At 31.2% G+C, this 13541-nt stretch overlaps 1 protein-coding gene and 1 pseudogene across 1 annotated transcript; both read right to left on the bottom strand.

The window, feature by feature from the left end:
• Window positions 1-783: 783 nt before the first annotated feature.
• LOC128174484 (uncharacterized) lies at window positions 784-2556 on the bottom strand (annotated as a pseudogene).
• Window positions 2321-13262, bottom strand: LOC128170511 (uncharacterized). Its single transcript, XM_052836291.1, has 9 exons — window positions 12648-13262; window positions 12334-12369; window positions 12055-12174; window positions 11305-11517; window positions 10480-10770; window positions 10176-10349; window positions 3877-3912; window positions 3554-3628; window positions 2321-2440 (listed from the first exon to the last, which is right to left on the bottom strand). The coding sequence occupies exons 1-8, from the start codon at window positions 13258-13260 to the stop codon at window positions 3555-3557; spliced, it is 1557 nt and encodes a 518-aa protein (XP_052692251.1). The 5' UTR covers window positions 13261-13262; the 3' UTR covers window positions 2321-2440; window position 3554.
• Between the last annotated feature and the right edge of the window lie 279 nt (window positions 13263-13541).

Raw genomic sequence — 13541 nt, 5'->3', positions numbered from 1 at the left:
ACAGTACACAAAAGTTCTTGCTATAGAAATAGTCTAGATTCGCGATATAAAGTCGAAATTGGGCTCGGAATTACAAAAGTAAACGATGAAATTCCCCGGTAAAAGCTAGACAAAATCAATGTTTGGTGCATTTTCCTACACAATTTACATTACAATGGGACCATACGTAAATAAACATCTACAATATGTATGGTTATTATTAACGTTGTGCATATAATGCAGAAGAATGCATACAGGAAATAGACAAAAACACTCAATCTGAATTTCCTTGACTATTTAAACGTTAAAGCAATATAAATGATTAAAAAAACAATACATTACAGATTCATATTACTCAGATTTACAACAAAAATAATGCAATAAAAATTGAAATCTACTGACTGTTGACAAAAGTATTCGCACGATCACGTCATTTTCTGAACGCGTTTTTCGCGCATTGTACAATTCGGGTTGTCTTTCCTTATATAGGCACAAATCAGCCCATCACCCAAGATATATTTAGAAAGTCAAGGTCACTAACAGTGACGATTTCTATACTACTATATTAAAATAATAGACTCGAACTTTTGAGCTTTAATACCGAGAAATCGGAAGAGTACTGTCTATTGTTTTATATATTTTAAACATCATTGGTACTTGAAGATTACCAATTTGTTTTTATTTTTTCTCAATCAAGCTTTGTTAATTAATAATCAACGAAAATTCCTCAAAAAATTCCGGAAATCATCTGATTTTTTTTGATTTTACAATCTTGCGCATTACATTCACGCTAATTCACGGGAGCCTCTTTCCACAATATCACATTTGCATGGATAAACTAGGAAACGATAAAACAAATGCGTGTTAATTTCCATTGGAAATTTTTCTGTTTATCAAAGAAAATACGGGAGATAACTCTAGCAAGACATTTTCCCGATTACTATTTATGGATGATAATGAATCCGTTCATCGGTCTCATCTCTCCACAACTTACAAAAATTAACAACATCCCGCTGCTGGAGTTGCAGCACAGTAACCCAATTTAAACCCCATAGAAAATGTTTGGTTAGCAATTAAAAGAAAACTTAAAAGAAAAGTCATGTTCACAAAATTAAATCATTTGATGAACTCTATGAGAACCTATGAGAACATTTTGGACAAATGGGTTTCATTTTCGTGGTGTATGCAAACAAAAATCTGTATGCATTAATTCCAACAAGAGTGCGCGGAGTTCGACAGGCCCGCGGGTACATCACAAAATATTTAGATAACACCTTGTTTCTTCATTTTAGCGATCTTTCTAAAAAAAAATTGGATTTTTTTTGCAGTTTTATGCACATTTCAATTTATTTGTGCAATCCAAATAGTACAAAAAATATGTTTTATTACTGGAAATTGTTTTTGATAAACAAAATAGCGACTGTCATCGTGCGAATACTTTTGCCCAAAGTCTGTACCAAAGAGACACCATCAAACAGTCATTTAAACCTAGATACTCAATCAAACGGTATTATACTTATTAAAATTTTGATACTTTCTGGCAAAACCGTAGAAACAAGTGCAGTAGCAGCAACAAAAACTCCACAACTTCACCACTTTTTCTTTAAAGTAAATTTTCACAAAATTTTTGACAAAAAATTGTTTCTCTCTTCTTTTGAAAAATACGAGCGATATATTTGTACTGACGTCACCGAACCATACTTGTACAATACTTTAAATCAAATACACTTCGTCTTAAATGATATTTGATTTGACACGGACACGAAAGCCACTGAAGGTACATTAAGCTTTTTCCTACTTCTATTCATTTCGAATTCCGTACCATGGATCAACATTTTTTTGTAAGTGAATAAGATCCTCTTTAATTTTAATATCCTCTATTTTTCGGCATCTGTCATGGCTTTTCTTCGTGTTTAGGGGGTCTGTGATCTTGGTATTGTACTTTTTCATTCTTTGCTGAACATCATCTTTAGTCAAGCCCATGACTTTGTATAATTCTCTCCAGACATCCTCAGTAAAAGCTTCCATTTTGCAGCGGTTATCTCCCAGACTCATCAAATCCCTCAGTCCTTGGTAATTAGCTTTGTGTTCGTCTTCTTTAATAAAATTCATATGACTTTCGTTTTCCTTAGCAAGACCTACGTCTTATGTTGTACAAGTGAGTGACATATAAAGTCAAACGAATACCCTTATTTTCTTTTAAGTAATCTTTAATTCATTAGCACAAGCAGCACAAGGGGAGTTGTTTGTATAAACAGTAACCTTTTTTTGCAGTCTCCTTTCTTCAGATATTCGATCAGTTTCTTTTCTGCATGTGTTCCATAGTTGTTTTCTTTTGTTATAGCCTTAGGCACATTGTCTATTTTACAGACCAAGTATGTTGTTGTTGCAAGACTTCCTCCAAGTTTACCGTATCCGTATCCGTGGTTTAAAACGGTGTTCCACATAGTATCTAGTTTATCTTTTAAAAAACACACCAAACATTAATATATGATCAGATGATCAAAAAGATTTGAGTTCCATGTAATCTATACCTAATTGATTCATCATACCGCAAAATATAGCAATTACTTTCATATACAAGTTGTGTTGATATTAGATAAATATTAAATAAAACACACAAAAGTTCACCACGTGATTGTGATCGGATAACTTAATTATTAAAACTTAAATGTCTAATTTATTACCTTTTCACATTTTCAAAATATTTTTGTAAAAAGAACATATAAAATCAGTTGTGTCTAAATTTTATCTTCGACACGTAACCCCTTGACGTCTATTTACTGTGAACATGAAATGAACAAATAAATTACTACATGTGTGTGACTTAAATTTAAATGGCAATAATAATCCACGGTGATAATTGGGACACACACTTTAAAGTTTAAATCTTAACCGATGCGAAGGTGAATCTTCTATCATGTAATCATAAGTATACACAAGTTGTCTAGACCTGTGGTTAGCACTCTCTAACAAATTACAGTGCATGAAAAAATAGGATTATAATTAAGGGTACATGTAAAGTGCAAAATCGGAACAAAATAAACGAATCCGAACGAAACTAATCCAAACGAAACAAAACTATTAGTCGATAAAAAATGAAAACAACGAAACAGAATTAAACAAAACCAAACATAACGACAAATCAATATGATGACTACGTTTTAGATAGCCGTATTAAATTCTTAAACCGTTTACCCAGTATTTGCAAAAGTTATATACTGATGTAAGTAACTGATGTACACTCTTACATTTCTAATAATATATCGAAATCGGATATAAAATCAACGAAATAAACAACAGTATTTCAATATCCTGAAGTACATGTACCAGAATAATTATTTTGTACACTATGCATGGAATGGGACAATGTTCATATATGTTGTAATCTATTCTTTCTCCTTTAATATATCTATGCTTATAAATTAAGACATTTCGCAATAAACTACATAATGCCTGCACCAGAGTACTTGCTTAGACATTAAGTATTTCAACTCATGTGTGATGATGTCAGTAAAATATAATTGAATTTCTAACAAATGAGTTATTATTGTGAAATTAATCAAAAACCTACCTTAATTTCCTGATAAAGTCAGTATTTCAAACAGTTCGTCGAATTCCTTGTCACTTTCGTCAAAATCTACTAAAACTGGGGATTTTAAAATATCATATATATATATATATATATATATAATATATATATATATATAATATATATATATATATATATATATATATATATATATATATATATATATATATATATATATATATATATATATATATTATTATTATTATTATTATTATTAAATGTCTTGCATTGTGATGCTTATTTTACAACCAACATGCTTTCTTCTTATAATAGGATATTACAATTTGACAAAAATGTGTACGTACCACCTTTCGCCATTTTTGTGTGACGTGTTAAAGAATCTACAAAAAATACATAAGTTTCATGATCATTTATTGATGATAATTTCGCACATTGTCATATATACATTCTTATAAATTACCTAATTGAAAGTTAATAATTGTACATATAGCTAAACCTACATGCTAAATCGAGAAACAATAAACTTTCACGTCTCGATCTTGTATCCGTGGATACCATACCAAGTTTGTTTAAAGCAAAGTATAGGCAATGATTTAATCATTTTGACGAGTTTTATGAAACAGCCACAATACAATGCTTGTAATAGTTAACATTAAAAAGGTTCGCTCCTTAGGTTTTGGGTAGTCATTTTGGGTCACATCTAGTCTGAAAATTCTGCATCACGTATTAATTCTAGTAGTATTACACTATTATTGTTAAATAATAACATTTGTGTACACTTTCTTTTAATGTGATTTATTAGTATGTATAGTGCCTTCAGGGGTTCAGCATCAGGGGTTACCCGCAATGCTTGTTGACCAATCAAATTTGTGGGTCAGTACGCGTGGCAAGTTTCAGCGGCATTTTGGCGGATTTTAAAGTTCAGTGTAAACGAAGAATTTATCGTCAGAATTATTATATGACGCCAACTTTTTAAGGTCTTCCGTTTCCAACGGAAGACCTTATAGTGATTGTAAGGTTTTTTATTATTAATTTTTTCCCAGTTTTTGTCCACAAGATTTCTCAGAGATGGCTCAATAGATTTACTTCAAGTTTTCAGGACTGATTGAGAATGATCATATCTCTAGGCATTTTTTTCATTTTTTGAAAATTCATTTCTTGTCGTCCGTTTTCTGTCCCGCGACAAAAACCATGTCACATCGAGATCTCAGAAACGATAAAGACTTGAACATCCAATTTAGAGGGATAATAGACCTATAGTTGTAGATGTGTTTAAACATTTTTGTTTCGTTCGGCGTAACTTCCAGTCGTCACCGGAAGCACTTCAAAAAAATTTTGATTTTGCGTATTTAATTAATATTCCGTAGAAAAAAGATATTAGTGTAGATCCTTACATATGTCATCTATGCAATGTTAAATCAAGAAAAAAATTATACTTCCGGTGAGATATCTCGATTATCTCAGGAAGCTTTTTTTAAAACATATTTTGTACCCGCAAGATCTCAGAAACTGTAAGTGATGAAGAAACGAAACTTTCACTGATTATAGACATTTGATTGAAGATGTGTTTAACTTGTTTACTTCTCAATAGGAAGTATACATCACAATATGCAGGTGTCCTGCACCACCTTAAAGTTGTTATTTACCTAATAAAATAGTGCAAAAGGATTTGAAGAATAGGTCATAAAAAAACGTGTATGTTACAAATAACTGATCTTTGTCTGAAGTTACGTAGACAACACAGGTCTGCAGGTCTAATTAAATATTTACCCCTCAAATAATGTTACCTAACATTGAAGCGCAATGGGTTAGAGCGTTAACATGTCTGTAAGAGCATTGGGGTCCAAGGTGTATTTTTGGTAATTTTACAATTGATGTAAATGAATTTTCATTGAGGGGGGGGGGGGGGGGGGTGTCTGGACCCCTCACTCCAACCCCTTCTCTAAATCTGTGCACACGATGATGTACATGTAGGCACACAGAAGCAAATCTAAAACCGGCAACCGCCACGGGGAGGGGGCATGATTTAATTTTTGATTTGTTTGTAATAATTATATAGACCGTTATACTTTCAATGACATGAAATGTTTAGATTATTGATTAACTGAAAATTCGCTGCAAACAGTTCAACCCCAAATTGCCCATGAAGTGCTGCTAATGTGTATTATCATATTGGAAGGGATCGCTTCCTTCAGTTATGAAAATTATAATTTTTAAATGTATTACCGGAGCTTGCATGTGGCCTTCCTTTTTAATTAAACTGGTACAAAACATTGTTATTTAGGGGCAAACACTTGGTGCGGGTATTACTGTCTAATGACAGCATCTAGTTTCCTATTGTTATGGGTACGAAAACATTAAACTACATTAAAAATTACCTATGCATGCAACTTTGTTGTCAAATAAGTCCAACAACGATAAATCAAAACAACAGACTGATCGCTGTGCACTTTTCGATGTGACGTCATATTGTAAATTTTGACGCATAATATGTGAAGAGAGAGGCGGATCAATCAATTTTTTAACACGAAAAAATGCATTTTATAAATGAACGTATCATAATCATTTAAACAATTATTTTACCAATAAATACTATCTACTATGCTTGTTTTAAATCTGCATGTAGTTATTTTTTAAAGCGTGTATTATTTCTTTTTTAGAGTGTTTAATGTGCAAGTTCGATGTGTTTGACATCGTGAAGCCTATCTAAATCCACTTTTAACAAGGGCATACACTTAACAGATCATTTTTATCATTTTGGTATAAATTTAGGGAATGTTAAATTTATTAAAAGGTGCTGCTGCTTCAATGAATTCTACAGAATGAATTATTAAATAAGTAAAATATTAAGCGAAGGTCATATAAATTCCAACCGGAGCTCATTTCTTTTATATTAATTCTTATAAAAGATGAACTCTATACAAAGCAGCAGCACTTTACAGAATCTACCAGAATAGTAAAATGTATTTATCATTTAAAGTTTTAATTCAAGTAAGGGTATGCCCTTGTAATATTTAAATTTGTTTATGACCTCCAATCGGGAGAATTATCAACACATATCACGTGACCATCAATTCAGGGGACCACACTACGTGTCATTCAAAGAAGCATTTACTGTACTGTTTCATTTAATATCACATTTTTATCATAATAACATAATTTTACATAAACATTTAGTAATAATAAATGCATCGTTTTATGAACGTTTAAATCCGCTGATATTTTCATAGCAATCCTTAACAGCTATAAATGTATGAATTGCTATTGTATACCACAGCAGGAATGTTACTATACTCTGTCCCAATAAATGATCACAGTATATTTTCTTATGCAATTTAAAATTCATGAATTCCGCAGAACTCAAACGATATTCATTCCATATATGAACAGATACCATGAATTCTCCTCTGAAATTTGCCTCTTACTTGCCAGGTTTCAATCAACAACTAGAGATAAGAGGTCCATGAGTCACATCACTCAAGTAAGCAACAATAGCAATAAGAAAATCAATTTTACGAAGTCATATAGAAAGTTTTCTGAACAATGTAAAGAATAGATCCTTTGTTAAAATATTTTCAATTTTTTCTCAAGATCGTCTGATGTAAAATTTTGGGTCTGTTTGTAACAAGATAATTTATAACCATAACACATATTAAACATTGCGGTTCTTAGATCTTACACGCCTTTTTGATAGACATACAAACCTGCATGAAGCTTTGATACCCTTGTCTTAACAATTTAGGATCTACAATATATCAAAGAAATTATTTATCTCCCTAATTTTAAGAGGGACATTGCCCTTCAGTTCAACAAACTTGAATCTCCTTCACCAGGGATACCTTGTTTGAAGTTTGCTTGATATCAATTAAGTGATTTATAGATGAAGTTGTAAAAAGTAAAGAGACAAACAGACCGAAGGACAGGCTGACAGATGCCGGACAAAAAGTGATTAGAATATTAGAATAGCCCACTAAAGCTTTTAAATCAGGAGAGCTTAAGCCTCTATAATTTCCTAGGATGATAACGTTAAAAAATGTTGCAGTGTTTAGAATGACTTTCAAATGGAAACAGATGTCAGATTTTACCATCAAAAATATCAAAAGAAGTGTGAATCATTTCTTTAAATTTTCCCGAGTAGGATAAAATGATGAAATAATAATTTTTTTTTATTGATTTTACTCTCGGTAGAAATAACCCAACAAATTTAAAAATGGAGAGAATATATAAATGGTATCATTTAAGTAAAAAAAAAAAGATGACACAATGAAAATTATTTTTAAATTTCGTTTGCTTGTCAGGTGTTAAAAGCATTATGATAGGAGCAATGAAACAGACGCGTTACAATGACGGGTTGATACAGTTCAGTTGTTCCCAGTCACTTGACAAAAGCAAATTTGTCAGCATTCCTTCGATAATCTGAAGTACAATTAACAGTTTAATAAATTGCGTCCTTGTTTACTTTTAATGAAATACCAATGGTGTCCTTTTTGCAGTGGAATGATAGTTAAAAGTATAAAAAAAATTCGAAAATCCCTCGTACTAAAATACGTTCTGTCCAATTTAAAAAAACACTGGTATTTTGATAAAAACTTACCAAACAATTCTGTTAAAAACATTTAGGATTGTGCACACAAGTACTCTAAATTGGGTATTAAAAATATACCTTATTTATTAGAGCTCTGATAGACAACATCTATGTAGTTTTTAGAAATCAGGCCTTTCAACGTGGCATAAGACATGAAATTGGTAAACAGTTTGATTCTTCTTTACCAGAGGTTGAACAACTTAAACCACCAGGTTCATTTCTCTGGTTTTGGGTAACCTTTAGTATAGACATTCTGTGTCATACATGATTTCTAAATTTAAATTCTTTTTTTTTAATGCCAAATAAACTATATTGAATGAAATAGTTAAGGAAAAACAACATATCTACAGGGTTGAGTTAGGGACTTTATTTTGTGGCGGAAGGTGTTTAAGAAGAAAACATTTTTCATGGCTTAGTTGTTTTAGAGTACCGTAATTGTAGCTTTCTTATTTTCAGTGCAGACAATTTTTTTAGATAGTTTATGCAATGGGATACCTTCATGTTGTTTCAAAAAATATATTTTAACAATATTGCAATATTTCTATCGACATATATTGGCACTGATACTCATATTCCATAAAAGTCAATAAAAATGAACTCCGATTTCCCCCTAACATCAGCATATTCCATGCCATATCTCGAAATTTACATCATAGACCTATACTTTTGGGGTTTTTTTCTGAATTTGTAAGTTTCTTTGGACAAGTCTGTTATAATTTGAAGAAGTTTGAGACTTTTAAATAATTTACAACCATAAATTGCTTAAGTCTTTTGGAATTTGTCAGAATACTTTTAAATGGTTTCAGTCTTATCTTATCTTGCAAATCGAAAGCAATGTAATAGTTGGAGAGTTATGTTATCTCGTGAAAAAGATATCTCTATAGGAGTCCCTCAGGAGTAAATGTTAGGACCATCTTTTTTATTCTATATATCATTGACTATTAGAAATGTCTGAAACACTCTTCGGTTACAATGTATGCAGACGACTTATCACAGGACGTAAGTAAAAAATCTGTAGGTGTTATAGAAAAAAAAACTTCAAGAAGACCTCATGCTAAGTACTGAATGGATGATTAAAAATAAACTCAGTATAAATCGTCAAAAGACGCAATGTATGGTTATTGGAACATCTATAAGGTAGCAAAATTGTAAAAATATGAATGAAAGTGTAAGTGGTGTGCAGATTGAATTTGTGAAACGGATAAGTTATTGGGTGTTTATATAGATGATACCTCATCTTGGGATGCTCCAATCCATTGTATTTGTAAGAAAATTTTAGGAAAACTTGTACTAAGACGAGTAAGCAATTTTATAGCATAAAATACAATACTGAAGGGTTTGAATAGCATTGTGTTTCCACATTTCACTTAGTAAGGTCTTCCGTTTCCAACAGGAGGTCTTCCCGTTATTGCGTTGTTTCTTTTCCTTTATTATTAGTCCCCTACCGGTTTCACCGGAGGGGACTATAGCTTTCCTCTGCGTCCGTCAGTCCGTCTGTCTGTCTGTCCGTCCGTCCGTCTGTCTGTCTGTCCGTCCGTCCGTCTGTCTGTCCCACTTTAGTTTTCCACTGTTTTTTCTTTATGGGTTTGACGAATGACATGAAACTTGCTGAGCAGCTTCAAAATGTCAAACTACAGATCAAGTTTACACTTTTGTAGCGTCTGGTTGACATATTTTCGAGAAAATTAATTTTTTATATTCAAATTTTTTAATGTTCGGGTTCGTAATCGGGCTCGGTGTGTATCAAATTTCTACAAACCGGTAGGGGACGTGTATTGCTTATGCAATACTCTCAGAATGCTTGTTATTATTAGTATTCAAGACATGTAGTTTGTTTAGAATAGTTTACAAATATTGATTAATTGTGTTTTGTATTTATTGAAAAAAAGTCTTTAACGAAACACTTTTGACAATTCCCCCAAAATAAAAATATGCCTAATACTATGAATTAAAAGGTCATGAAGTAACAAAACAAACTACTGAAAGTTCCATGGGTAAAGTATGTACATGTTAAAAATAATCCTTTGAGTATAAAATCCTAGTTTTTATTTTATCTACCTGAAGTGTTATAATCTAATGTTTTCTTTAATTTTTCTTCTTCTGGTGTTTGTGATTCTGTGGGTTTTTCCACTACAGTAGGCGTGATCATCTCTGCTTCTTTCCAGTGAGTATCCTTTGTATATTGTCTTCGAATTTTTGGGCCAAAATACATTTTCCATTGGCTTTCTAGATCTGTGATGAGGACATGCATAATTATAATTGTAATTAATGATGAATGCTTAAATGACACCAAATCGTTATCGTTATCTTCATTAAACAACAAATTACGACTAATCATAGTCTAATGAAAACAAAAATGTACCTTTTGAACGCTCAAGGAAGACAAAATTTAAGTCAGCAACGATATAATCGATGTTTAATCTTAGAAGTTTGTCTTTGTCTTGTTGTTTCATAGTCCAGAGTTTCCTCAGTGATACATTCTTTAAAAATAAAACAATTAGAAAGCTATCTGAAGGGCGAATTCCCACGAGTTGTATTTTCTCCACAGTGCATTCCACCATCTCTGCAACAGTTTGTTTAATTTTTTCGATGTAACTTTGTTTATAATTTGACAGGTTTCCAGGCACGTGAATGTGAACTATCAGGCCATTTTCTGTATAGAAAGATAAAACGGAAAACTTTTTGATAAGGTTTTAGTATTTTAAAAATTTTAATCTTTTTCAAATCTGGTTATGTTTTATCAAACATCCAATAAAAACTTGTATTAGTATTTTTTACAACTGTTTACATTTGATACGGGCTTGCCATCACACAACATTTACGCAACAATAAATAAAATATTAAAAAAAGCCTCATTAAAAAAAGAAACGTTATAAACTTTTATCTCGCTTTAATCATAACATCTTACATTCGAATTTTGTAAGTCTTTAGAAGTCCATAATTAAAATATGTTATCCATAGATTACAGAGTAATTGTCCACATCGGCTTCGACCAACAATATTGTCTGACAGAAACATATATTGCTGGCTATAAAGCTTAGCTTTTTATAAAATATAAAATCATTTATAAATTGTTGAAAACATTTGAATTATTAAATCATAAATAATTCAGTAGACTTTAAGATGATACATAGCTATGACGTTTTTGCAAGAAACGTTCCTCATGGTAAATAATGAAAAGCATTACCTGTTTGTACTTTGTGATAACACAATGCGTCTTGGCCCTTTGCATATTCAACACATTTTTCAAAGAGTACTTCACAACCTATTGTGTCCAACACATATTGCATATAAATCACATTTGTCGAAGTAAAATGATTCGCTTCATTGACAGCTTTTAGGCACTCGTTTGCTGAAACTGCTCTTTTTAAATCCACAGTGTTAACATCTTTGCAAGAAACTGCAATTATAAATATATTGTTTTGTAATCCTTTAAAAATCATATCTTATCCTTAGACATGTGTTTATCTAATTTGATTTCTTTTGTGAGCTGTGTCATAAATAATTGTCAGTTTACAATATCTTCAAACATTTTCACATACAACTTAAAGAGAAATCAGTTAAAAATAGCATTAATTAAATGTATAAAGAATTTGAATTTCTAAAGACATTTTTCCTAAAAATACGACCAACAACCTTATTCTTATTACTTCGGTGTGTTATTATTACCATATATGTAAAAATCTTGACACATTTTTAAAAAAAAAAATGAAGGATTTATATATATATATATATATATATATATATATATATATATATATATATATATATATATATATATATATACACAAAAGTATATACTTCACAAAAGACTTCTTTAACTCAAATACAAAATTCAAAGTGTCATGTTTTTATCTTTGCAAATTTTAGGAATATATTTTTAATTTATTATATTTTACACATAAATAGTAACAATACTAAAGTAATCGTTGCTTACTTTGAATGATATCCTTCATTTCTTCTAATTTATCCTGAGGGATACTATTGGCAATTTCTTTAAACAGTTTGGCAAACCTTATTTCAAGTCCCATGTCACTGATATACGCCTCTCCGGTTTCTTTGATAAAAACAAAATATGATTATTGTGACCATTAAACTGATTGTGCTTAATAATTTAGGATACCCATAGTCCTAATGTAAACGTATAATCATTAACTAATAAAGATCAATTAAAGCAAAACTTATTTTAACAAGAAGTTTTTTTTTATTTTCTTACCAATTGCAGTTCCATCTGAATCAATAACATTTGAAGCTACAAATGAATGAATAAATGAATAAATAAATCAATAAATAAATTAACCTCCCTCCCCCCACCTTCGAAATAAAAACAAACTTTTATTACATTTATAAACAGTGCTTCTTATTATTATTTTACGCATAAAAAAATCAAGATTTGCGTTATTCTAAACAATTAATATATTTTATAAACCCAATCTAAATTTCTGAAACCAAGTTAAAACATCTATCTTTATAGTGTGCCTTTAAAGAACAGGATAACAGTTAAAACTGCAGTTGAAAAATGCCATTTACCATTGATTCTCTTATGTGGTATATTCTCACTTTTGTTGTCATGTTGGTCCTCTTCTGATTGATCCAGTTTGCAAGTTTTCACATATTCTACAGCTTTTTTGAAAAAGGTTCCACCAATCAAACGTTTCTCCATTTCAACAACAGCGAATTCCAATTTTTTCCAAATATTTTCAAATTTCTCATCATTAAGTTCGCCGTCTTTTGTGTGTGATATTTCATCCCTCCCATTTTTTATTATCTGCATACATGCTGCAATACTAGTATCGCCTTCTCGCGGTTTTCTATCCCAACCACGTGAACACGGTGCAATAAAGTTTAATTCTTTTAATATTTTAATCATAACACAAATATCGAAGTCTTTGGCTGTCAGCAATGGGTTAACCCTTGCATTTGGGTAAATTAATGTTTTCTCTTCATTCAACAATTTGTTTTCCAGTATACTCCGCTTAAGTTGCAAAGTGTCTTTGAGAGAATTGGGTGGAATGTAGCGACTGAAAAGGATTCTAACTATTTCGATACAAACCTTCGACAGAAGTTTGACGGCACGCAAATAATTATCTGTGGCTTTTTGAGGATGGATGAAACAAGCTGCGGAATTGTCAGAATCAGCCATTGACTTAGATCTGTATAAACATAAAAAATGAAGACAAAATTCATTCATCTCATTTACACTTCTAGTGTGTGGGTATTTTTTATTCATCACACCGGTAATCGACCAATCAAACCCAACCTAGTCAATTTTAGTTTCATTTACCTCTGAGTTATTTTTTTCTCGACTGAATTTTTACATTTCCCTTTACTCAGGTTTTCTTGTGCTACTGAGAAAGATAGTTCATGTTTATTGTTAGATGATGAATATTAGTCACATGCAGCAGCTTCATTAGAAGTGTGCAT

Source organism: Crassostrea angulata, chromosome 2 (assembly GCF_025612915.1).
Source record: "Crassostrea angulata isolate pt1a10 chromosome 2, ASM2561291v2, whole genome shotgun sequence".
Lineage (NCBI taxonomy): Eukaryota > Metazoa > Mollusca > Bivalvia > Ostreida > Ostreidae > Magallana > Magallana angulata.
Note: the sequence above shows the minus strand (reverse complement) of the source record. Positions and strands in the feature narration are given on the sequence as shown.